At 38.0% G+C, this 23,629-nt stretch overlaps 2 protein-coding genes across 2 annotated transcripts; both read left to right on the forward strand.

Moving 5' to 3' along the window:
- Window positions 1-4,516: 4,516 nt before the first annotated feature.
- On the forward strand, window positions 4,517-5,461 carry LOC308258009 (olfactory receptor 5G25-like; the record flags this gene model as incomplete). Its single annotated transcript, XM_080688240.1, has 1 exon — window positions 4,517-5,461. The coding sequence occupies one exon, from the start codon at window positions 4,517-4,519 to the stop codon at window positions 5,459-5,461; it is 945 nt and encodes a 314-aa protein (XP_080544366.1).
- A 10,621-nt stretch (window positions 5,462-16,082) lies between these two features.
- On the forward strand, window positions 16,083-17,024 carry LOC308258017 (olfactory receptor 5G9-like; the record flags this gene model as incomplete). Its single annotated transcript, XM_080688248.1, has 1 exon — window positions 16,083-17,024. The coding sequence occupies one exon, from the start codon at window positions 16,083-16,085 to the stop codon at window positions 17,022-17,024; it is 942 nt and encodes a 313-aa protein (XP_080544374.1).
- Between the last annotated feature and the right edge of the window lie 6,605 nt (window positions 17,025-23,629).

Consider the following 23,629-nt stretch of genomic DNA (forward strand, 5'->3'; position numbering starts at 1 on the left):
TTAGAAAATTCCTGCCCATTACCAGGTTACTTGTATACTAAAGTACTGTTTATATTGCTTTCACATTAGGCTTCTCCTTTGTGAAATGATGCAGAATAAAAAAGAAAATGTAATTTATGCCAGAAGAAAATCCAGGAGAACTTTTATATATTCTTATATGTGAGAAGATATTTTATTTCAGACCACAAAAGTAAATGTTATAAGGGAAAGATCAGCAGAGTTCATTAAGAAATGTTTCATAGACCTTATTAAATGTTGAACAATAGAAAATGAGAGAGCAGTTGTAACACAAGTGGTTCACAATGAGTTAATGTCTCAATAGGAAAGTGTTGGAATCCTATATAATAAAAGGCTAATATGTAAATCGACTGAATGGAGGAACTACTGGTCGCTATGATGCGCACTGACCACCAGGGAGCAAACACTCAATGCAGGAGCTGCCGCCTGGTGGTCAGTGTGTTCCCACAGGTGGAGTGCCGCTCAGCCAGAAGCTGGGCTCGCAGCAGGTTAGCACAGCAGCAGTGGCGGGAGCCTCTCCTGCCTCCATGGCAGTCGGACTTAAGGCTCCAGGACTGTGAGAGGGCACAAGCTGGGCTGAGGCCCCTCCCCCCGAGTGCACGAATTTTGTGCACTGGGACTCTAGTATATATATGAAACACAATAGTAAAATGAAATACAACTGAGAAATAAACCAAGAAATGAATGGCTATTTGATACAATTGGAAATGCAAATTGTTTTAAATTAAATATAATATATATATATATAATTATATTATATGTTAAAATGTTATATATATATAAAACTCAACTTCACAATTGCTTGAGTAAATGAAATCAAAATGACAAGGAAATGCTGTCCCCTCCCTCCTCCCATCTATTAGATTGGCAAACATGAAAATGATTATATTCAAGGCTTAGTAAGGTTACCATTTGGATATAAACCACAATTTTATCCATATCTAGTGTAACTAGGTGTAACTAGCTACATTTCCGTAACACAATTTGTAATTTGATGATTTATATTAAAATGCACATTATCTTTGACTTATCCGCCTTAAATTTGGCAATCTATGCCATGAAAATATTAATACAAGCATATTTTGTAGAGGAAATAAAAGGAAACAACCTGAATCAACATTATTAGGAGAAACATGTATTCTCTCCTGCAATGTTGTGCAGCTAATTATAAAAAGAGTGGTAGATGTTTATGCTTTGTTTTGGAGGGAACTCTCTGGAGATAATCATAGAATTCTGCTTTGCTTTTTCCAAGATTAGGAAGGTGACTGTGTCAAGAGGTTGGAGAATCTGGTTCTTTTTTATTAATCCTCTTGTTGGGCTCTTATGAGATTTCAAATGAGTTAATGCTCTCATAGCACCTTGAAAAATAAACATCTCCAGTGGTAAGATTAATGTCCTGTGGCAACATTTATATAAATAGATGTTATCTGCTTTCTGAAATACTTTGAAAGAGTCATTTTTGTTTACAGAAATAAATCAAAACTTCTTTGTATAATATTAAAATATTTATGAAATTTGGGCCCAAATTATTTTTTCCCCTTTTATATTTAAAATTTGCATGCAGCCAATGTGGATTATTTTGTCCCTCAAAGAATCTGTCTGAATTTAGAGCTCTCCATTGCTTCATAGACACCCTTGTGTTTCTAGTCCACATTATTTTTATTTAACTTTATCTTAACTTCCATTTGAGATTCATCTTGTCCCAGACCCTATTTACAAATCCCCTGGTTATAATGATCCAACCTTCCCAGTAGCTCATGAGCCAATCAGAGGGTCTTCAGTACTTTTGTGTACCCAGAGTCACCTTCTGACTGTACTCTCTCTGGAGCATGACTTTATTTTATTTTATTTTTTAAAAATATATTTTTAATGATTGCAGAGAGGAAGGGAGAGGGAAAGAGAGATGGAAACAACAATGATGAGAGGGAATCATAGATTGGTTGCCTCCTGCACATCCCCCACTTGGGGTCAAGCCCACAACCAGGGCATGTGCCCTGACTGGGAATCAAACCAGTGATCTCGGTTCCTGGGTTGATGCTCAACTGCTGAGCCACACCTGGCTGGGCTGCAGGGCTCTCTTTTAGATTTTCAAATCTACACATTGCTCATTATGCAGCAGCTAAAGGCTCAACACTGGAATTTCAAAGTGAGTGTGGGGAGCGTGGTGGTCTCAAAGGAGGATACAGTTTTGTTTTGTGCAATTACACTTGACTCAAAGTCCCCAAATTATTTTCTCATTCAATACTTTAAGATCTTCTCTCTAAGACTGATCTCCTGAGCTTCCAGCTCCTTGAGGGACTTAGCTCCAATTCACATACAGTCCTTTAGAAAAACCCTGTTGTGTGTTGTTCAGAATGGAGTCAATGAACACTTTTTTAAAGTGCTGTTGGAAGGCTCAGGTTTCAAGATGGTTATTATTGTATTGTTTATCTTCCTAGACACCTGAAGAAACAGAGAAGAATGACAAGTCTACATTTGCAGGGTAATTCATTTCATATCATAAAATGTTAATTTTGTCATTCACTTTGACATAAGCAGGCAAAGTCCAGGGCATATTTCTTCAGACAGGTGAGTTAAGTGATTTCCTAAATTGTCTTCAGGAGGCTAGATATGAAAAATAAATTTAGAAGCCCAAGAAAACATAATTTCTGAGCCTACCAAGAAAGAAATGTTGGTATAAATAGAATATTTAGTCTGTGTCATTTGGTTTAAATGACTTAACTTGAACGTATATTTTGGTTGAATTTTGCCTTTGGCATAAACATACTGAAATGTGTTGCAAGATTTATGGGCTCATTGAATGTTATTGTTAAAATCTTTGACTTCTCTGGGTCTTAATTTTTTTCACCTATATTGGGTATTATAAGTAGGAAATAAACCTATCAATCAGCTGACTTGAATTCTCTGCTGCTCATGCCCAGAGTCACATGCATACCTAGAATCGTGATTTTTTTTTAATATTAGACTCTTTGGATTGGGTAAGATTAGGAAAAATAAAGCAGTATACATTTTGACAGTCAGAAATGATTGGTTTCACACAATAGTTTGAGTTGATTGAGACCATGGATGGGTATGCTCTAGTTTCATCCTCATAATTTTTTTCATAACCTAAATTTATTGTGACACTCAAAATGCTTTGCTTCCATCTTCCCTGAGTCATCATGAATAAAATATAAAGGACCTGAAATGAGTTTCTATGTTTAGAATATTTTGAATTCTTGAAACATTTCACTATTAAAGTATAGTTTCTGACAAATCTGACACTTTACCCCATTGAAGCTGTTTCTTTCTAAGCTCCATCGCCTGAGACCACAGGAGGTCAGCAAATTTTTATTTAATTTTTGTTGTTGTTGTTGTTAACCAAAGTCCTTTCAAGCTTTCTTAGAAGGGAATATTGTTAGACTTCTGTCAATAGTTCTGCTGCTGAACACACTGCTAATATTTTGTGTGATTATGCTGTTGGAATAGTTATGGTTATTTCAAGGTCTGAAATGTATGCCTCCCTTCCTCAATTTTCCTTTTTTGTACTATTGTCAGTTTCTCTTTTCTCACATCTCATCTATTCTTTCTTAAAATTTTATTTTTATTTTTAATAAATACAAATTTCCGGGTCCCTCGTACTCTTCACCCAGTCTCCCCCAACTGTTACATCTTCTCAACAATTGTACAACATGAAAAATAGGAAATTGACATCAATATGATGTATGTGTATAGCTCTATATAATTTTATTATGTGTGTAGAGTTGTATTATCACCACCACATTCAGGATACAATTTCATCTCTACAGAGATTTCCCTTGTGCTACCCTGTTATAGTCACACCACTACCCTCTTTCCCACCATTCCTAATCCCAGGCAACAAATAACCTGTTTTCCATCTCTGCAATTTATATATATAATGGAAAGCATCACAAGGAGATACTGTTGAGAATTTTTATCATTTTCCAAAGCCAACTTCTTTTGTGTTCCATTTTTAGACACCAGAAGTTATGTTTTTGACAACACAATTGATCATTTTTCTAGAATCTAAATGAATTGATGAGGAAGTTATATTCCTAACAACCTTTTATCTAGTGAGAGTGTTAGTCTGAATTAATCAAATTCACACAATACTTTTTTTCTATGAAATGTTTTTAAGATAACCTTGGTTCAAAGTCAGGGATTTTTAGAAATATAACCTCATACATTTAGAGGCTTTACCTTAGATAATCTCCAAAGATCACTTCTAGGTCTAAAATTTTATATTTCTCCTCCAGAATCCTGCTTTGATCAAGAAGAAAACTGAGGAGCCCAGTGAAATTCAGTGACTTAGTATCACACAAATAATTGGGAGGTATGACAACCACTAGGGTAGAACATGAGTGTTATTTGTCAATCTAACCTATAAAATGTAGAAAAATAGAAGTTAAATTCAGATTAAAAAATGAGAAGTCCTCAATTACCAAATGATTGTAAAGAAAAAAATTTTCTATTTCTTATTCCAGATTAAGTCAGAGAAATGGAAGTTGGAAATCAAACTTTGGTGATCGAGTTTTTTTTCATGGGCTTAACGAATCATTTCCAGCACCAGGTTGTACTCTTTGTGATATTTCTCTTGGTTTATCTTGTCACTTTTCTGGGAAACTTGGGGATGATCACCCTCATTTGGATAGATTCCCAACTCCACACCCCTATGTACTTTTTTCTCAGCCACTTGTCCTTTGTGGATATGTGCTCCTCTTCTATCATAAGTCCCAAGATGTTGACTGACATCTTTGCGGAGACAAAAGTAATCTCTTTCTTTGGTTGTGCTGCCCAGTTGTGGTTTTTTTGTCAGTTTGTAGTGACTGAGTGTTTCCTCCTGGCTTCCATGGCATATGATCGATATGTGGCTATTTGTAAACCCTTGTTGTATACACTCATTATGTCCCAGCAGGTCTGTGTGCAGCTGGTGGTAGGGCCATATACCATGGGTCTTATAAGTGCCATGACCCATACAACATTTGCCTTTCGCCTACCTTATTGTGGTCCAAAAATCATCAATCACTTCTTCTGTGATCTCCTCCCGGTTCTTTCTCTGGCATGTGCAGACACCCAGGTCAATAAATTTTTGCTTTTCATCTTGGCTGGAGCCCTAGGAGTACTCAGTGGCATGATCATCTTGGTCTCCTATATTTACATTATCATCGCTATCCTGAAGATCCGCTCTGCCGATGGGAGGTGCAAAGCCTTCTCCACCTGCTCTTCTCACCTGACAGCCGTCTCCATCCTTTATGGGACACTCTTCTTTATCTATGTATGTCCGAGTTCTGGCTTCTCCCTGGACATCAATAAAGTGGTGTCTGTGTTTTATACAGCTATGATTCCCATGTTAAATCCACTTATCTACAGCCTGAGAAACAAGGAAGTCAAGGATTCATTCAGAAGGACGTTTGAAAGGAAGAAATTCTTGATGAGCAGATAAACTAGAATACCATTTGTACTACAAACTGACAACTAATCTACATGCAATAAGGAAAAACATGGTCTGGGTGTTGGAAGTCCTACTTTTGTGTTGAGAATCACTCTGTATTATTCTGTGTAATTGACAAGTCATCTAATGTCTTTAGGTTATATATATTTTTTCAGTTTGATTTTCTCATTCAGCAGGAATGAATAGGAGAGCTTTAAACTGAGGATTATTGAACTCCAAAATTTTAAAACTATTCTCAAGTTATGTGAGTAGGAAAGGAGAAGTTCTTTGTTAAATTCTACATGCTATAGTCATAACCAGTGACTTAATAATACTTCAGTTTTGCTTTACAAGTTGTTGAGATCCATCAATTGTCTGTAAACTTGACCTTGACTTTTAAACATAAACTTAAAAAGTGTATTATGCCAAAAGGTAAAGACTTCCACTACATGATATATAAGCTCTGGGGATGTAATGTACAGCATGGTGACTATATTTAACAATACTGTATTGCATATTCATAAGTTGCTAAGAGATTAGATTCTAACATTTCTCATCACAAGAAAAAATTGTAACTATGTGAGGTAACAGATGTTAACTACATGTGTTTTGGTAATCATTTCACAATCTATACATATATAAAATCATGATGTTGTATGTTGTGGATTAACACAATGCTACATGTCAATTATATATCAATAATAATGAAAAAGAGTGAATTATTCAGGAAGTGTGTAATGATTGTATTCTCTAATACTGCCTCTGTGTTTGGAGTAGACATTTAACAAAGACCTTTTATATCCCCTACTAGGTTTGTGCACCCATGGGGTCCCTAGGCGTGGCCTGCAGGGATCTGGGGAGGAGCCGCTCCGCTCATCCTGGCCCACTCATCCTGGTCAGCTGAGTGGCGCTCCTGCTGTGGGAGCACACTGACCACCAGGGGGCAGCTCCTGTGTTGAGTGTCTTCCCCCTGGTGGTCAGTGCGTGTCATAGTGACCGGTTGTTTGGTTGACCAGTCTGGGCTTTTATATATACTAGTGGTCTGGTGCACAAAATTCGTGCATGAGGGGTGTCCCTCAGCCCGGCATGCACCCTCTCCAATCTGGAACCCCTTGGGGGATGTCCGACTGCCCGCAGGGATCAGGCCTAAAACGGCAGTCGGACATCCCTCTCACAATCCGGGACCACTGGCTCCTAAATGCTCACCTGCCTGCCTGCCTGATTGCCCCTAACCACTCTGCCTGCGGCCTGCTCGCCCCCAACTGCTCCCCTGCTGGCCTTCTCACCCCCAACTTCCCCTCTGCAGGCCTGCTCATCCTCAATGGCCCCACCCTGCCAGCCTGATTGCCCCCAACTGCACCCCTGCCAGCCTGCTTGCCCCCAACTTCCCACCCCCTGCTGGCCTGCTCACCCCCAATGGCCCTCCTGCTGGCCTGCTTGCCCCCAACTGCCCCCCACTGCCAGCCTGATCACTCCCAACTGCCCTCCCTTCCTGGTCTGATCACCTCTAACCACCTCTGCCTTGGCCCCGCCACCATGGCTTTGTCCGAAAGGATATCTGGAAGATCTCTCTGTCTAATTAGCATATTACCCTTTTATTAGTATAGATAGATACTCTCTGCTCACAGTAATAACTAATTGGTATTTTGCCACTGCAATTACATACATAGTGCATGTTAAGTGAAGAATGGATTATAAATATTTAATAAAAAGCTAGTTATTACTATTATTATTAATTTTTGTGTCATAGACAGGGCACTAATTCCTTTTTCATGGAAGATGACCTGGACAGCCACAAAGAGTCAATGGGTTGTCCAGGACCTCATAATTTGTCTCACAGTTTAACTTTTCCAGGCACCATATTCTTTCAACCATAACTCTGTGCTTTTTTTCCCCCTTGAACATAGCAACAAATCTAGGAAATGAGGATATGGGCCATATTTCTTTACAATTGTAAAACTCTCTGAGATCTACACTCTATCTCCTCTTCGAAGTTCTTCCTTAAAAGACATTTCATATTAGTTCACTGACTTTGAAGTTTGTAAATAATCTCTAATGCTCTAAACTTTTTTTGGTCTGTTTTATTTATTTCACCATGCCTTTTGCCAGTTTTGGTGTCTGTGTTGGGTAATGACTTGGGTTCAAAATACTAATCCAGCCGTGGGCAAACTACGGACTGTGGGCCGGATCCGGCCCATTCGGCTGTTCTATCCGGCCCACGGAGCCTAAAGAGCGGAGGGTTCTCTTGCTCTCCCCTCCGCTCCTTTACTTTGCATTTATATTAGTTCACACAAACACTCCATCCATGCTTTTGTTCCGGCCCTCCGGTCCAGTTTAAGAACCCATTGTGGCCCTCGAGTCAAAAAGTTTGCCCACCCCTGTACTAATCATTAATTTTTAAGGCTAATACTGTTTCTTCAACTTTGTGTTAATAAAGATTCCTTCAAAATGACCTTATATCCTCAATTCTTAAAAATTTAGTTTGGCCCTGGCCAGTGCGGCTCAGTTGGTTGGAGAATTGTTCCATGTAACAAAAGGTTGCAAGTTTGATTCCTGGCCAGGGCACATAGCCAAGTGGTGGGTTTGATCCCCAGTTAGAGTGTGTAAGGGAAGCCACGGATCGATGTTTCTCTCCAGCATAGGTGTTTCTTTGTCTCTCTCTCTCTCCATCTCCTTTTCTTTTTCTCTAAAAATAAATAAAATAAAATAAATAAAAACATGTCCTCAGGTGAGGATTAAAACAATATTCTTGCTCTATAAAAAATTAGTTTTAAATATTTAATGTTATTTTAGAACATGAGGGCCAAAGTATGTTTTATAATACGTGCTTTCAGTACCTGTGACATACATATCTTCACTTTCTTCATGAAACATATTTTTCTCCTCATTTTGCTCTTTAGTCATCCCCTGTTAATATGGTCTCAGCAAATATAGAATGTGTTCAAATAAAGGCTAGGCAGCAATCCTAGGGAAAAAACCCTAATAGTTCTTAAAAATGATTTTAAACTTTGCCACTAGATAGCAGCATCAGCTTCTCATTCACAATGAACGTTTACTTTAATAATTGAAAGCATTATAAAGACAGTAGGCTTGAAAAAATAGCTTTCAAAGTCTAATTATTAATTTTTGAGAGCTGTGAAATCATACACAAGTTTTGTGTGTTTGGGCCACACATTTAAGTATATTCATTCCACAGGAAAGAACTGGATCTTTCATCAGGATTTTTAAAGTGCATGGCACATAAAAATTTAGTTTCTGATATAAGCTAACATTCTTACCTTTCAAATTGTAAAACTAATGTATAAAGGGTGAGGAATGATTTTTCCATGATATGTAACAGAATTTATTATTGCACACCTGTTCTAGAAACACATAGTTCAGAGATCTTTACTCCATCCAATACTTATAAGTCCTTCTATTATCATAATAATAAATAAAAAGACTTTCATAATGATAATAAATAAAAAGGCTTTGTAACATTAGCTGTAAATATTTTTCCTAGTGTTGTTTCCTACTTTAAAAATAAATAAAATTATGTAATTAAAATTATTATTATTTCTATATTTTTCATTTAAAAAAATGTATCTTTATTATTGAAAGTATTATAGGTGTCCCCTTTTTTCCCCACATTGACCCCCTCCACCCCACTCCTGTGCTCCCCTCCCAGGCCTTCAGGGCACTATTGTGTGTGTCCATGGGTTATGCATATATGCATATAAATTCTTTGGTTAATCTCTTCCCTCTTCCTCTCCCACCTTCCATCTGAGACTCGTCAGTCTGTTTCATACTTCTATGTATCTATTTTGTTCATCAGTTTATTTTGTTCATTAGATTCCACATATAAGTGAGATCATGTCTTTCTCTGATGCTTGAGTTCCTTCCCTGCATCAGCACCTGACTCTATGTATAAAGGTGACTAATATGGACTACTGCAGAATCCAGAGAGAGCTGAATGCCCTCTCCTCCCCATCCAAGAGGGATGACATAATTACATTGAATGCACATTTTGAACAGCTATATTCACTAAACCACACTTTCATTTCTTTCCTTACTTCCTTCTGGGATAAGTCAGAGCAATTGAAACAGAGGGATTATCAAAGCTATAAAATATTTTTCACAGCAACAAAACCTCAAATGTTTAGATTTAAAACTTTCACTGTGTTTTAGACAAAAATAGATAAAAAGAAGTCCCCAGACCCTAGAGGAAATTTTTCACTTGTAAAGTTAATAAAATAATCTCATTTTTGCATTTTAATTTCTTTATTGATTAAGGTATTACATATTTGTCCTCATCCTCCCATTACCTCCCCCCCAACTCATGCCCTCACCCCCCTGTTGTCTGTGTCCATTAGTTAGGCTTATATGCATGCATACAAGTCCTTTGGTTGATCTCTCCCCCTTACCCCCACCCTCCCCTACCTTACCTCTGAGGTTTGACAGTCTGATCGATGCTTCCCTGTCTCTGGGTATGTTTTTGTTCATCAATTTATGTTGTTCATTATTTCCCATAGATGAGTGAGATCATGTGATATTTATCTTTCTCTGACTGACTTATTTCACTTAGCATAATGCTCTCCAGTTCCATCCATGTTGTTGCAAATGATAGAAATTCCTTTTTTTTTTACCGAATAAAATAATCTTTAAGTATGAAGGTAATCATAACTCCCAGTCCTCTTAACAATATTAATAATAAAGAATAAATAACTAAAGTACAGCATCTAAAGAGTTTTAAGGGGTGAAATAAATGACTACAGTTAATAATATTGTATTACATATTTTAAAGTGGCTGAGTAAATCTTAAAAGTCCTTATCATAAGAAAAAATATATATATATTTTTTAAATATATTTTATTGATATTTTACAGAGAGGAAGGGAGAGGGATAGAGAGCCAGAAACATCGATGAGAAAGAAACATCAATCAGCTGCCTCCTGCACACCCCCCACTGGGGATGTGCCCGCAACCAAGGCACATGCCCTTGACCGGAATCGAACCCGGGACCCTTCAGTCCGCAGGCCGACGCTCTATCCACTGAGCCAAACCGGTTTCAGCAATAAGAAAAAATATTTTGATAATAATATTATTTTTATAATAATATTTTTTCTTATGATAAGGACTTTTAAGATTTACTCAGCCACTTTAAAATATGTAATACAATATTATTAACTGTAGTCATTTATTTCACCCCTTAAAACTCTTTAGATGCTGTACTTTAGTTATTTATTCTTTATTATTAATATTGTAATAGGACTGGGAGTTGTTTGATTTTTCCCATTTTTTTGAGTAGCGAGTTATGATTACCTTCATACTTAAAGATTATTTTGCGATGCAGCAGCTTGCCTAGGACCAAACCAGAGAGGGTCGGACCTGCATTGCCACCATGTGCCCACCATCCAGATATCATTGCTGACATGTACACTTAAGGAACTGTTTGACATTGAAACGGGGACTCAGAACTGTTGGACATTGAAATTGGGACTCAAACATTTTTTGTTATTATACGTTTATTTCTAGTCTGCAGAGGCAAGATTTTTTAAAGGAAAGAAAAGGGGAAAAATAGATACAGAGGCAAAGAAGCATTGAACAGACTGTCAAACTACAGCGGGAAGGCAGAGGAGGTTTTTTTGGGGGCTGTAAGAGATCAACTGAAGGGCTTGTACGCATGCATATAAGCATAACCAATGGATAAAAGACACGGTGGGGGGGGCAGGTAAAGGCATGTACTGGGGGGAAGGGGAGGCAGGGGGGAGGTCAATGGGAAAAAAAAAGGAGACATATGTACTACTATTTGTAATACTTCAAACAATTAAAAAAAATAAAAAAATAAAGTTTTTTTTAAACTAAAAAAAAATAAAATAAAGAAGCTAAAAAAAGAAAAAAAGAAAAAATATTTTGTAATTATGCATAAGGATGGATGTTAATTAGACCTATTGTGGTAATCATTTTGCAATATATACAAATATGGAATTATTATGTTGTACACCTGAAACTAATATAATGTTATATGTCCATTATACCTCAGTAAAAAGTTCTTTCATATTGAATCCACAGAAAGTTATAGAAATTTAAGCTTTTATAGAAAAAATTGTTTTAAATTATTACAGCACATATCTTTGTGAATAAATGTTTCCAAATTTTCAGGTAGAAACCCAAAATAGGATTTTTTAAATGAGCCTCTATACTGTTTTCCATAGTGGTTGTACCAGTTTACATTCACGCCAGGAGTGAATGAGAGGTTTCTCCACAACCTTTCTTACACTTGTTATTACTTGTCTAGTTGATAATAGCCATTCTGATAGGTGGTATCTCATCAAAGTTTTGATGAGCATTTCTTTAATAGCTAGAGAAGTTGAGCATCTTATATATCTGTTGGCCATTTGGGTGTCTTCTTCGAAGAAATGTCTATTCACATCCTCTACCCCCCCTTTTTCTTTGTTAATCTTCATCCAAGGATATTTTTTCCACTGATTTTTAGAGAGAGTTCAAGGGAGGGAGGGAGGTGGAGAGTGAGAGTGAGAGAAATGTGGATGTGAGAGAGACACATTGATTGGTTGCCTCTTGTACACACCCCGACTAGACCCAGGGATGGAACCTGCAATCCAGGTATATGTCATTGATGGGGAATTTAATGGGCCGATGCTTTAACTACTGGGAAACACAGGCCCAGACGCCCTGCCCATTTTTCATTGGACTGTTTGTTTCTTTGGTGTTAAGTTGTATGAGTTCTTTATATATATTTGTCAGCGCTATTGTTTGCAAATAATCTTCTCCAATTTAGTTTGTTGCCTTTTCGTATTGTTGGTGGTTTCTTTTGTTGTGCAGAAGCTTTTTGATTTGATATAGCTCCATTCATTTATTTTTGCCTTTATTTTTCTTACCTTTGGGGTCAAATTCATAAAACCCTCTCTAAGACCAAGGTCCATAAATTTAGTACCTATGTTTTCTTCTATATAATTTATTGTTTCAGGTATTATATTTAATTCTTTGATCCATTTTGAGTTAACTTTTGTTTTTGGGAACTAATAGTAGTCTAGCTTCATTCTTTTGCATGTGGCTTTCCAATTTTCTCAGTGCCATTTATTGAAGAGGCTTTCTTTTCTCCATTGTTTTTGTCTCCTTTGTTAAAAATTATTTGTCCATATACATACATGTGGGCTTATTTTTTGGCTCTCAGTGGCTAAAACATGGAAACATCCAAAGTGTCCTTTGATAGATGATTGGATAAAGAAGATGTGGTACATATATACAATGGGATACCACTCAGCCATAAGAAAAGATGAAATATTGTCATTTGTGACAACATGGATAGGTCTTGAGAATCTCATGCTAAGCAAAATAAGTCAGACAGAAAAAGTTAAGAACCATATGATTTCATTCATATGTGGAATATAAAACTGAAAGCAACAAATGAACAAATAAGAAAAACAAAAACTCACAGATGTAGACAATAGTCTGGTGGTTATCAGAGGGAAGGGGATGGGGAGTAGTAGTAAAAGGTAAAGGGAGTCAAATATATGGTGACAGAAGGCAATTTGACTTTGGGTGGTGGGAACACCATCCAATATACAGAAGATATAGCATTGAATTCTACACTTGAAATCTGTATAATCTTATTAACCAATGCCACCTCAATTAATTTAATAAAAAAGATTAAAGCAGCATGTTAAGAAATTGAAAAGTAAACAAAACTAACCAACAAAACCTATAGAGTAAGGAATTGTATTTCATGCTGAAAGACTTGCGTGTGTGTTTTTTCTTTCTTACCCAGGCTAGAACTAAAATTCAAATTTCCACACTGACTCTGTTTTGACTTGGAAGTGAAGCATATTTCTTGGAAATAAAAAATGTATTTTCTTTTGCCATAGGCTAACAGTTCAGATGTAATTGCTAAATTCTAAGGACAAATTAATACATTATCATAAGTTTTTCTTTTCTAGTTCTAGCTTACAATAGTTAAACTCTTTACATATTTTGAACAAAATCCTGAAAAATTATTTCTTTGGCAACATGCAGCAGGTGGTACATCTGAAGAAAGTCCATTTTCTTCATTCTTAGCACTTGTTTCCAAGACATTAATGCAGAAGAGAGAGGGGTACTACGCTCTCTGTACTTTAATTTGCAAAGGATTCCATAGAGTTTCCTTGCTTAGCCCACCCATAACTTGAAGTAGTAGAAAGTCTATATCCAGTTAGAAACAAACTTTAAATGATTAGAAAACAGATCTCATTGGACTCACTTAGGATATGAAGCAAAGCTTTAATTGCACTTTCCCTTAGTGGCCTCATTCCCAAGATATGGCATGCTTTGGGGACAAAGCATTTTCAAGAGACTGAGATGATGCAACTTTTCAAGGAACTTTTATCTAACCAATGAAGACTGAATATATTTTATACTGAGTCATCCATAATTTCTTTTTGGAAGAAGAGAAAGAATAAAATCAAACGACCATTGACAATTCTGCCCCATTCCCATGTTAAGGGAAGGAATGAAACCGGAGAAAGTTGGCTCATTTTTACTTTAGTTCTGCTTGTCATCTTGAAAGAAGAGGGAGGGAACCTATTAGAATGTAAGTTGAGATCTTCTAAATCATCTATTCTTCATTCTACTTGATTTTTAACAAGTTCAAAAGAGCATAAATTATTTTGAGTAAACTTAAAAATAAATTATATATTTGGTTCATGGCCAGGGTCAGCATGATCTTCATCTTTGTTGGATGTTGAGCAAGACCTAAGATGAGAGCATTTATGTAGAGATAAATTTAAGTTCTGAAACTAGATCAAACTAAGTATGAAATTAGACAGATATTTTAGCAACAAGGTAAGGGGAAAAGATAGTCCTGAATTTACTCCATCTCTGTCTAAAACTGGGTAATTTCTTTGCTAAAGGAAGACTAACATAGGATGTGTTGGTATTATCCAAGTGCTCTGAACATGAGAGCCAATTGTATCCCCAACTCTGTGGGTTGACCTGTATAGAGAACTGGATTCTATTCTAAGCATCAAATAAAAAAAGAGAAACTGAGAAACTAAAATGTGCATAGAGGGGTAGAAGGCTTGGTCAGGTGCAGAAACCAAGACTGATAAAAAAGAGTTGAGGAGCTTCAGGCAACTGTCAAGTGGAAGACTGAGATATGGAGTGTGACTGATCCTGGAGGAGCTAATAGACTCTTGAAGAGGTTTATGCAAGAGGTGAATGTGATGAGTAAACAGTTTGACTGGCCATTTCATCTTTCTCTTTAATTCTCCCAAAGCCAAGGATATAATGTAAACTGTATTTTTGGCACTAGAGGAGGTCTTGCTAGTCAAATAATAAATTTCAAATTGGAAAACTGAAGGAAAAGTGTCTAGCATAAGTCTAATGTTGGACTCTGATATTCCTGGACTCATAAATTTTTTAAAAAGTAAAGTATAAGTAGCTTTCTGAGCACCTGTACATTTATTCTCTTATTCTATGTGGGTGAGAATTCTCAGCGATCAAAAACAATAGTTTTAACTACATTGAATGAATGAAGCATTCAAGGTTCATAGAGATTAGCTGACTTAATCAAGGTCACCCTTATAGTAGGTGACATAAGAATCTTAGGAGATACAGAAGTGGGAGAATGTAGGCTCTGTTTCAAATTTCTTCCCTGTACTGCTGCCATAAAAGTGTTACCTAAACTCAACACTTTCTATGATCTTATGGGCTTCCCACTAATGGCCACTGGCTATAAACTCAACACCAGAAATAGGAAACCAGAATGCATTATCTTGTATTGATATTGGAATGATTTTTGGATCCTTTTTAAATGAAAGGAATTGTGAAGACATAAAAAATTTAGTGTGAGAAAGGGAAGAGCACAGACCATTTTGACAGGTGTCTCAAAGCCCACCTCTGCCAGTCACTAGATTATAAATGTGGATTGAGCTTCGATTTTCCTCTTATATAAGATGAGATAATGACGTTTAGCTTGCAGATTTATTAAAAAGAGTATGTAAGGTAAAAATACTAATAATTAGTTTGTACTTTTTAGATGCTCAATAAAACTGTTAAATGCTTTGGATGTGTTGTCTCATTTAATCCTCACAACCATTTACAAGATTGTTTCACTATTATTATTCTTGCTTCACAGAAGAAGAAAAATAACTCTCCTGGGATGAGAGGAAGTGGATGCCAGAGCAGTTGGATAAAATGCATTTAATCTTAGGTTATAATCACAAAATGCAAAAAAAAATGGCCTAAATATGAGTGGCTGCTCATTCCTTCTCTAGTTTGCCTCACTTCCACTCTCCTGTAACATTTCACCAGGTATGTGGCCATATGGTAAACCCAGTTGATGTTCACTAAAGTGGGAGTTAATAAATATCTATTCTGAAACCACCTATGCTCAGTTAGTCAACTGAGAGGACCTTGAGCAAGCTGCTCTTATTTAAAGGCTTTTATTTTTTCTCCTTTGTATTGATGGCTTAAATATTATAGCTGCAGGGCTAATCTTTTGCTCTGGTCTATATTTCATTTTGCATTCCCAGCAGTAGCATGTAACTAATTCATGTCACTCCTAACACTCTTTCAGCTTCTGGGTCTTATTTTTGAAGATATGTTTTCCAAATCTGCTGTGACTTCTCTGCTCTTCTGGTGGAAACCACAACCATTCAATGGCCAATGAAAACTACACAAGGATCACCGAGTTCATTTTCACAGGTTTGAATTACAAACCCCAATTGCAGGTCTTTCTCTTCCTGCTCTTTCTGAGTTTCTACATTATCAACCTCATAGGAAACTTGGGTATGATTATTCTGATACGGATTGATAACCGCCTTCACACACCTATGTACTTTTTCCTCAGCCACTTGTCCTTTGTGGACATCTGCTTCTCCTCAGTCGTGAGCCCTAAGATGCTCACTGACTTCTTTGTGAAGAGGAAAGTCATCTCTTTCTTAGGATGTGCTTTGCAGCAGTGGTTCTTTGGGTTCTTTGTGGCAGCAGAGTGTTTTCTCTTGGCATCCATGGCCTATGACCGCTATGTAGCTATCTGCAACCCACTATTGTACTCAGTTGCCATGTCTCAGAGACTCTGTATTCAGCTGGTGGTTGGTCCCTATGTCTTCGGGTTTATGAACACCATGACTCATACAACGAACACATTTCGTCTCCCTTTTTGTGGCTCCAATGTCATCAATCATTTTTTCTGTGATGTGTCCCCCCTGCTTTCTCTTGCATGTGCGGATACTGAGCTCACTAAGTTGGTAGTTTTCGTCGTGGCTGGAGCTGTGGGAGTCTTCAGTGGTCTGACTATCATGGTCTCCTACATTTACATCCTCACTGCCATCCTGAAGATCCACTCTGCCGATGGGAGGCGCAAAGCCTTTTCCACCTGCTCTTCTCACCTTACAGCCGTCTCTATCCTGTATGGTACTCTTTTCTTTATCTATGTAAGACCTAGTGCAAGTTTCTCCCTGGATATCAATAAAGTGGTGTCCGTGTTTTACACAGCAGTGATCCCCATGTTAAACCCACTTATCTACAGCTTGAGGAACAAGGAGGTCAAAGATGCCATCCACAGGACTGTTGCTAAGAGGAAGACTTGTTGGGCCTAAATTCTTATCTAGAAAGGAAATTAGGGGAGGATTCTAAATGGACAGACTAATTGTGTAGATTTCCAAGATTCTAGGCCACTTGCAAGTGTTTGGGGGCTGGTTGACATTCCTTTCTTTGTTCATCTATCCTATCATTCATTCATTTAGTCAATTAGTGTAGATTCATTAAGCCCTGTATGTGATCTTTTCTATGCAATATTCCAATATTATAGTTCAGACTCACAGTCCATTTAATTTTGCTTCTCTTGGACACCTCAGTCTGATTATTTCCCAAAAAGCTTTATTTAATGTCAGTTATTATTATTTTTTATCATTCTGCTAATGTTTTCTCTTCCTGGTGACTTCTTGGTACTGAAATTTTAAAATGCAGTACTTTAGGTTTTACACTCACATTTAGCTCCCATCAATAGGAATCTGAAAAAAAAAAGAAAGAAAGAAATGAGATCTCATGTTTAACCTCATCAGTGGAATGACATCCTTGGCTGTAAACACCAGTTTTGGGGGTGACCTTAGCACAAAGAACTATACACATCTCAGGGACTGAAGACCGATCTGTGTTCCACTCTGTCAGATGGGGTGGTCCACACAGCCTGTTGAAGTAGTGAAGAGACCTGTGCTCATTCTAGTGCATTTTATACCTGAAAAAGCTTCTTATAGAAGGGGGAAAGCTTATCTTTTCTTAGAATTCAACTTTTCTGGTAGATGCTCAGAGGATTACCTAAACTTCTCTATGTGGGGCTTGGTTGTGCATGTGATTGTGCCTTCTAAATTCTGTTAATAATTTAAGTTCATTACCCACTCAGTATAGAGAAATATTGTGGTTGTATTTAGGCTCTTCATCCAGATCTCCCTGTTCCTAGTAAGGTCAGTAGCTGTGTAGCATCACAGGGGAGTATATACACGTAACTCAACTTGATGGTTATGACTCCTGGGCAATGTAAGTGCTGGGCAGCCCTGATCTGAGCTCCTCTTAGAGACCCAGGAATGCTGCCTAATTCTATATTATCTTTCTTGATCTATCCTTATCTCTTGATGTTGACATAAAGACACGAAAAGGAGATAGTTTCACTGAGGAAACAGGTCAGCTTTCCTAGATGACATTATAATGTCATGGCTAAATTGTTATAGAAATGTCCTCAGAATTTTAAGGAACTCTTAGGTCTGATTTTTCTCCCAATGAGTTTAGCAAACCTGATTAAGAAGCTTTCTGTAAAAGTCACAGTTTATCTATTATTTAGATTCAGAAATAAATTTTCTAAACATTTGAAGACTTTCTACATACAAAGTATTGTGAGCTATTTTCTATTGATTTTCTTACAAGGCACAATCTCTGAAAATGGACAATCAACCAGTGAGTACTCACCCAATTATAGCATGCTTTCTACCTATAGGGGCCTTAAAGACCAGTTTATCCTGACCAGATGACTGGCTCATCATTGAAGCTTGGGGGTGGGGGGTGTGGGAATGTTTTATTATCTTATGCATTATAAAGCCCAAAATATGACTTGTCATCAAATGTATTTATGGAAGTTTCATTTAAACTTCAGGAACCTTGTTTTAGAGTGGGTTTCCTAGATGGGATAAAATTTATTCCAGAATATTTATTGGAAATATCAGAAAAGCAAAATGAGCCCAGCTGACATGGCTCAGGGGTTGAGCATCTATGTATGAACCAGGAGGTCATAGTTCAACTCCTGGTCAGGACACATGCTTGGGTTGCGGGTTCAATCCCCAGTGTGGGACATGCAGGAGGCAACTGATCAATGATTCTCTCTCATCATTGATGTTTCTATCTCTCTCTCTCCCTTCCCCTGTCTCTCTGAAATCGATAAAAAAAAGAAAGAAAAGCAAAATGATATAACAGAAAGAAACAAAATTTAGAGTTGGAAGACCTCATACATTTATATATTCAAAAAATAATTATCAAATATCTTCTGTGTGCCAGGCACTGACTGAGCTTGGTGTTGTAAACAACAGTGAAGAAAATGAATAGCATTCCTGTATCCACAGAGTTGACAGGCTAGCATATATAAGATGTACTTCTGTTTATTACCCTTTGGGTGTATCAGTCAAGTCCATATGAGATAAATGGAAGCAATGATAGTATCCACTGTATCATAGGACTACTGTGAAGATTAAATTAGAGGATGCAGGTGAAATCACTTTATATACTTCATAAACATATTTTCTGCTCCCTAATAAAAACTATTAATTGAAAATAACAACACTTTGGAACCACGATTTTATCCTAAGTGTGCCAGACTCCTCAATACAGGTTCATTTGCAGGATCTTAGATGCAACAATGGGAGGAAGAGTGGAGGCAGGGTGGTATAGCCACTTGAATTCTAATCCTAGATCCATCACTGGAATTTTGTGATTTTTAGGGTTTTCTTTTAATCCCAACTATAAACTAACAAGAACAGTGCCCAATTTACTGAGGATTTGCAACCAATTGCTTGAATGAACTGAAGTTCACAGGGTCTAAGTAGGAGGCATTTTCATTTTTTTTTTTTTTTTTGTCATTGCCCTTTCAAAATGCTGGCTGATGTGTCATCTCAAACCTCCTGATCACTCACATTGCAGACAGATCTAATAGTTTTTTCTTTCACTTGGAAGTAAGAAACAAATGCTTTCCATTTCCAACTATTAAAAGTCAAGTTCAGACCAGATCAAGATGGCAGAGCAGGTAAACGCTATGCTCTTCTCCTCCCATGACCATATCAAAATTGCAAATAAAGTGCAGAATGACCATCATTAAGTATAGCTGAAAAGAATTGCTATAGCTAAGAATATACAGAAGAAGCCACATTGAGACTTTGAAGATATTAGTTAAATAAATTGGGTTACATCCATGAAATTTCAAATAAGTCAAGTCCATGGTGATGTCAAACTTCACAACATTTTTCAAATTAAAATATCCTTCCTCTCCCATTTTAGGCTCTAGAGTGGTGATGAAAGGGGCAGATCTGAATCTCTATTATTGCTGCCCCTTCTTTCCCACTCTGCAGCTGCTGGGATGGAAAGAAGAGGGGAAAGAGAGCAGAAAAACACTGACTGGGATAGTTGGAATCTAATGTCAATATCTTTAAATGATAGAGGCATGATTACTGGCTTTTTCACTTGGGGATTGTCCTAAAGAAATAACCCAAAATGCAAGGTTGAATGGTGGTGGCACCTTTATCAACGATGTGTTTTTCATTGTGTATATACAAAACCCAAGTAACTACTGGTTTCATTAGCTAGTAGGTAACATTGGCATTCTCTTTCCTTTAATGCTAAATTATGATGAGCTCAAGTTGTTGATGCAGTGTGCAGAGTGTTATGTCTCTTCTCCATGTAGTTCAGAGCAATCCAGGGGAGAGAAACGATTTATACTGTTGCTCTCCTGCCTTCTCAGCTGCCTCTGGCTGCTTCCACTTCACCCACAGGTTACTATTCCCATTGTTCCAAGTCTTCTCTTATACTTCTCAGTAGTAGCTATTCTTCAAAGATTCCATCATTTTCTCCCAAACCTGCCAACAGTCCCACTTTATTTTAAGTCATCCATAGCATATTTGAGGCCAGGCTGCAACTTCTATTGGGACTTTATTAGAGGTTGGAGATAATGAGAGAGATGTGCAATTCTGAGGATAACTTGGAGGTACAACATAGATTCCCCTGAGTCTATGAGTGGCTTGCTTTGTCGACTACAGCAAGACACTCCCATCAGGACAAAGTGCCAATTCATAGAATATTTGCTTAAGGCTTGGACTTATCATGGGACAACACCACATGAAATTCCTCATGGCTAGGTCCTGACTGAATTCAGCCAAAATGAGTTCTGTTCTCTGTACAGTCTTGTCTTCATTTTAAGGTGCTTTCTGTAGAGTCTCAACCCACAATTCCTTAAGAGAATCTAATTAAGGAGAACATACTGAGTCAACCACAATTCAGAGGGATTTCATAACTCAATTCATAGTTAGAAAAGAATTATATGTTTCAAACTCGTCCTACAGTAATATATATATATATATATATATATATATATATATATATATATATATATATATATTTTTTTTTTTTTTTACAAAGAAATAATCAGTAGAGTCATACAGGTGCATAACTGGAAAGAAAAGTTCCACAAAATATACTTAGTTTTACTACCTGCAACATCTGTTTATTACTAAATTTCAGGGATTGACAAACTACAGGCTGTGGACCAAATCCAGTCCAGCACCCAGTTGTAAGAATAGTTTTTACATTTTTAAATGGTTAAAAAAAATGAAAAGCAGAATAATATTGCATGACTCATGAAAATAATTTGGAGTACAAATTTCAGTGTCCATAAATAAATTCCTATTGGAATACAGCCATCTTCACATCAGAGTTTCTCCACAGCAATGCTGTGGACAGTTTGGACAGGATGACACTTTGTTGTGGGCACTGTCCTTTGTATTGGAGAATGTTTAGTCTCATCCTAGACTCTATTCATTAGATGCCTGTAGCATCCCATCCCAATCATTACAACGAAACGTATCCAGATCTTTTCTGTGGTAAAAATATATGTAAGACAGAACTACAGCTCTATGGCTTGTCCCTGCTGCTTTGGGGGTTCAAGAGCAGAGTGGGGTGGTTGTCAGGGGGACAGTATGCCAGAAAATTTTAAAATATTTACTATATGGCCCTTTATAAAAAAGTTTGATGACTCCTGCTTTATTCCATCATTTTTGTTTTCTAAACAATGCTGGTCATGACCTACTAAACTGATTTAATTTCCCACTAATAAGACTCCAACTGCTGTTTGAGAAATCTTATTCATGTGCAGCTCCAGAGAGGCAGTATATTGAATATTGGATAAGAGCATAAGACTTAGAACCAAATGTGGGTTCTTATTGTGACTATATTATTTAATAGATGTGTGAATCTGAGCAAGTTACATAACCTCTCTGAGCTTTTATGACCACATATAGAGAGTGGGAATGATAACAATAGCAGTAACACAATTGTTTGCTATTATTATTGGTGTTTGTATTAGTCAGGGTCCTCAGAGAAACAAAACCAATAGAATGTGTGTGTATATATACAATGAGATTTATGTTAAGAAATTGACTCATAAGATTATGAAGGACAGTAAGTCCAAAACCTGCACGGGAGCTGGCAGGCTGGAGACTCAGGGGAGAGTTGATGTTACAATTCAAATTCAAAGACCATGGAGCTGAAGACCCAGCAAAAGCCAATGCTGTAGTTGCTGCAGAATTCTCTCTTGCTCAGGGAAGATCAGCTTTTATTCTCTTCAAACCTTCAACTGATTTAAGGCCCACCCACATCATGAAGGGTAATTGTACTAAGTATCAGGAGGACCAGGTTCTTGCCAGGGTTGTGGTGGCTCTAACTCCATGACCTTGAATAAACAAATTCTCCATTCCACTTCTTTGTTCCCTCACTTGACAAAGAAAGGTTTCAGCCCAGATCATCTCTAAGGTAGTTTTTGCTTCTAACATTTCTGTAACACACACACACACACACACACACACAGACACACACAAATGCTGTAGGAGTTTGAAGACTGAGAATCAGCCTTTAACTCTTCAGAGAAATCATTATAGCAAAATGCCAACAAACTACGTTTGCCACTGTGAGACTGGGCTGCAAGGCCCAACATTGTTATTGATCCCCTTTCTAATAAGATGCCTTAAGCATCATTAAGATTGAGTAAGGCACTCAGATTCCAGCAATTACTAAACTTGAAAGAAATTATTTGCCTCATCTCTAAATAAGTTTCAGAGGAACTAATTAATCAAGGCAACTTTAAATAAGAAAATTTCCGAGAAACCAAGATGGCGGCATAGGTAAGCACCTAAACTGCTGCCTCGCACAACAATTTCAAAACTACAACTAAAAGACAGAACGGACACCATCCAGAACCACAGGAAAGCTGGATGAGTGAAAATTCTACAACTAGAAGGAAAGAGAAAAGCTCACAGAGAATTGGAGGTACGGCAAAGGGTCTTTGTGCGCGCAGAGAGGAAGGGCAGCTGAGAGCCTGGCTGACTTTGTCAGGCGGAAGGGGGAAGGAAGCCCCCGACCGCACTGAACCCCAGTTCTGACTGCACTGAACCCCAGTTCCAGGCGAGCCCCTGGGGGCCCACGCTCTTATGGGGGGAGTCTGGACTCTCGGGCGGAGACTCAGGAGCCGGGGAAGGCGGAGGACTGAAAGCGCGCACGCGCCAGTGCGCACAAAGGCTGCAGAGGTTGCCACAGGCTTTCCCTAGTGGAAGGGAGTCAGAGGCTCCTGAATGCACTGAGCCCCAGTTCTGACTGCAGTAAACCCCAGTTCCAGGCGAGCCCCTGGGGACCCACGCTCTTGTGGGGGGAGTCTGGACTCTCGGGCGGAGACTTGGGAGCCGGGGAAGGCGGAGGACTGAAAGTGCGCGCGCGCACGCCAGTGCGCACAAAGGCTGCGGAGGTTGCCACAGGCTTTCCCTAGTGGAAGGGAGTCGGGGATTCCTGACTCCACTGGGCCCCAGTTCTGACTGCACTGAACCCCGGTTCCAGGTGAGCCCCTGGGGACCCACGCTCTTGTGGGGGGAGTCTGGACTCTTGGGCAGAGACTCAGGAGCCAGGG

Source organism: Plecotus auritus (genome assembly GCF_963455305.1).
Source record: "Plecotus auritus genome assembly, chromosome: 9".
Classification (NCBI taxonomy): Eukaryota; Metazoa; Chordata; class Mammalia; order Chiroptera; family Vespertilionidae; genus Plecotus; species Plecotus auritus.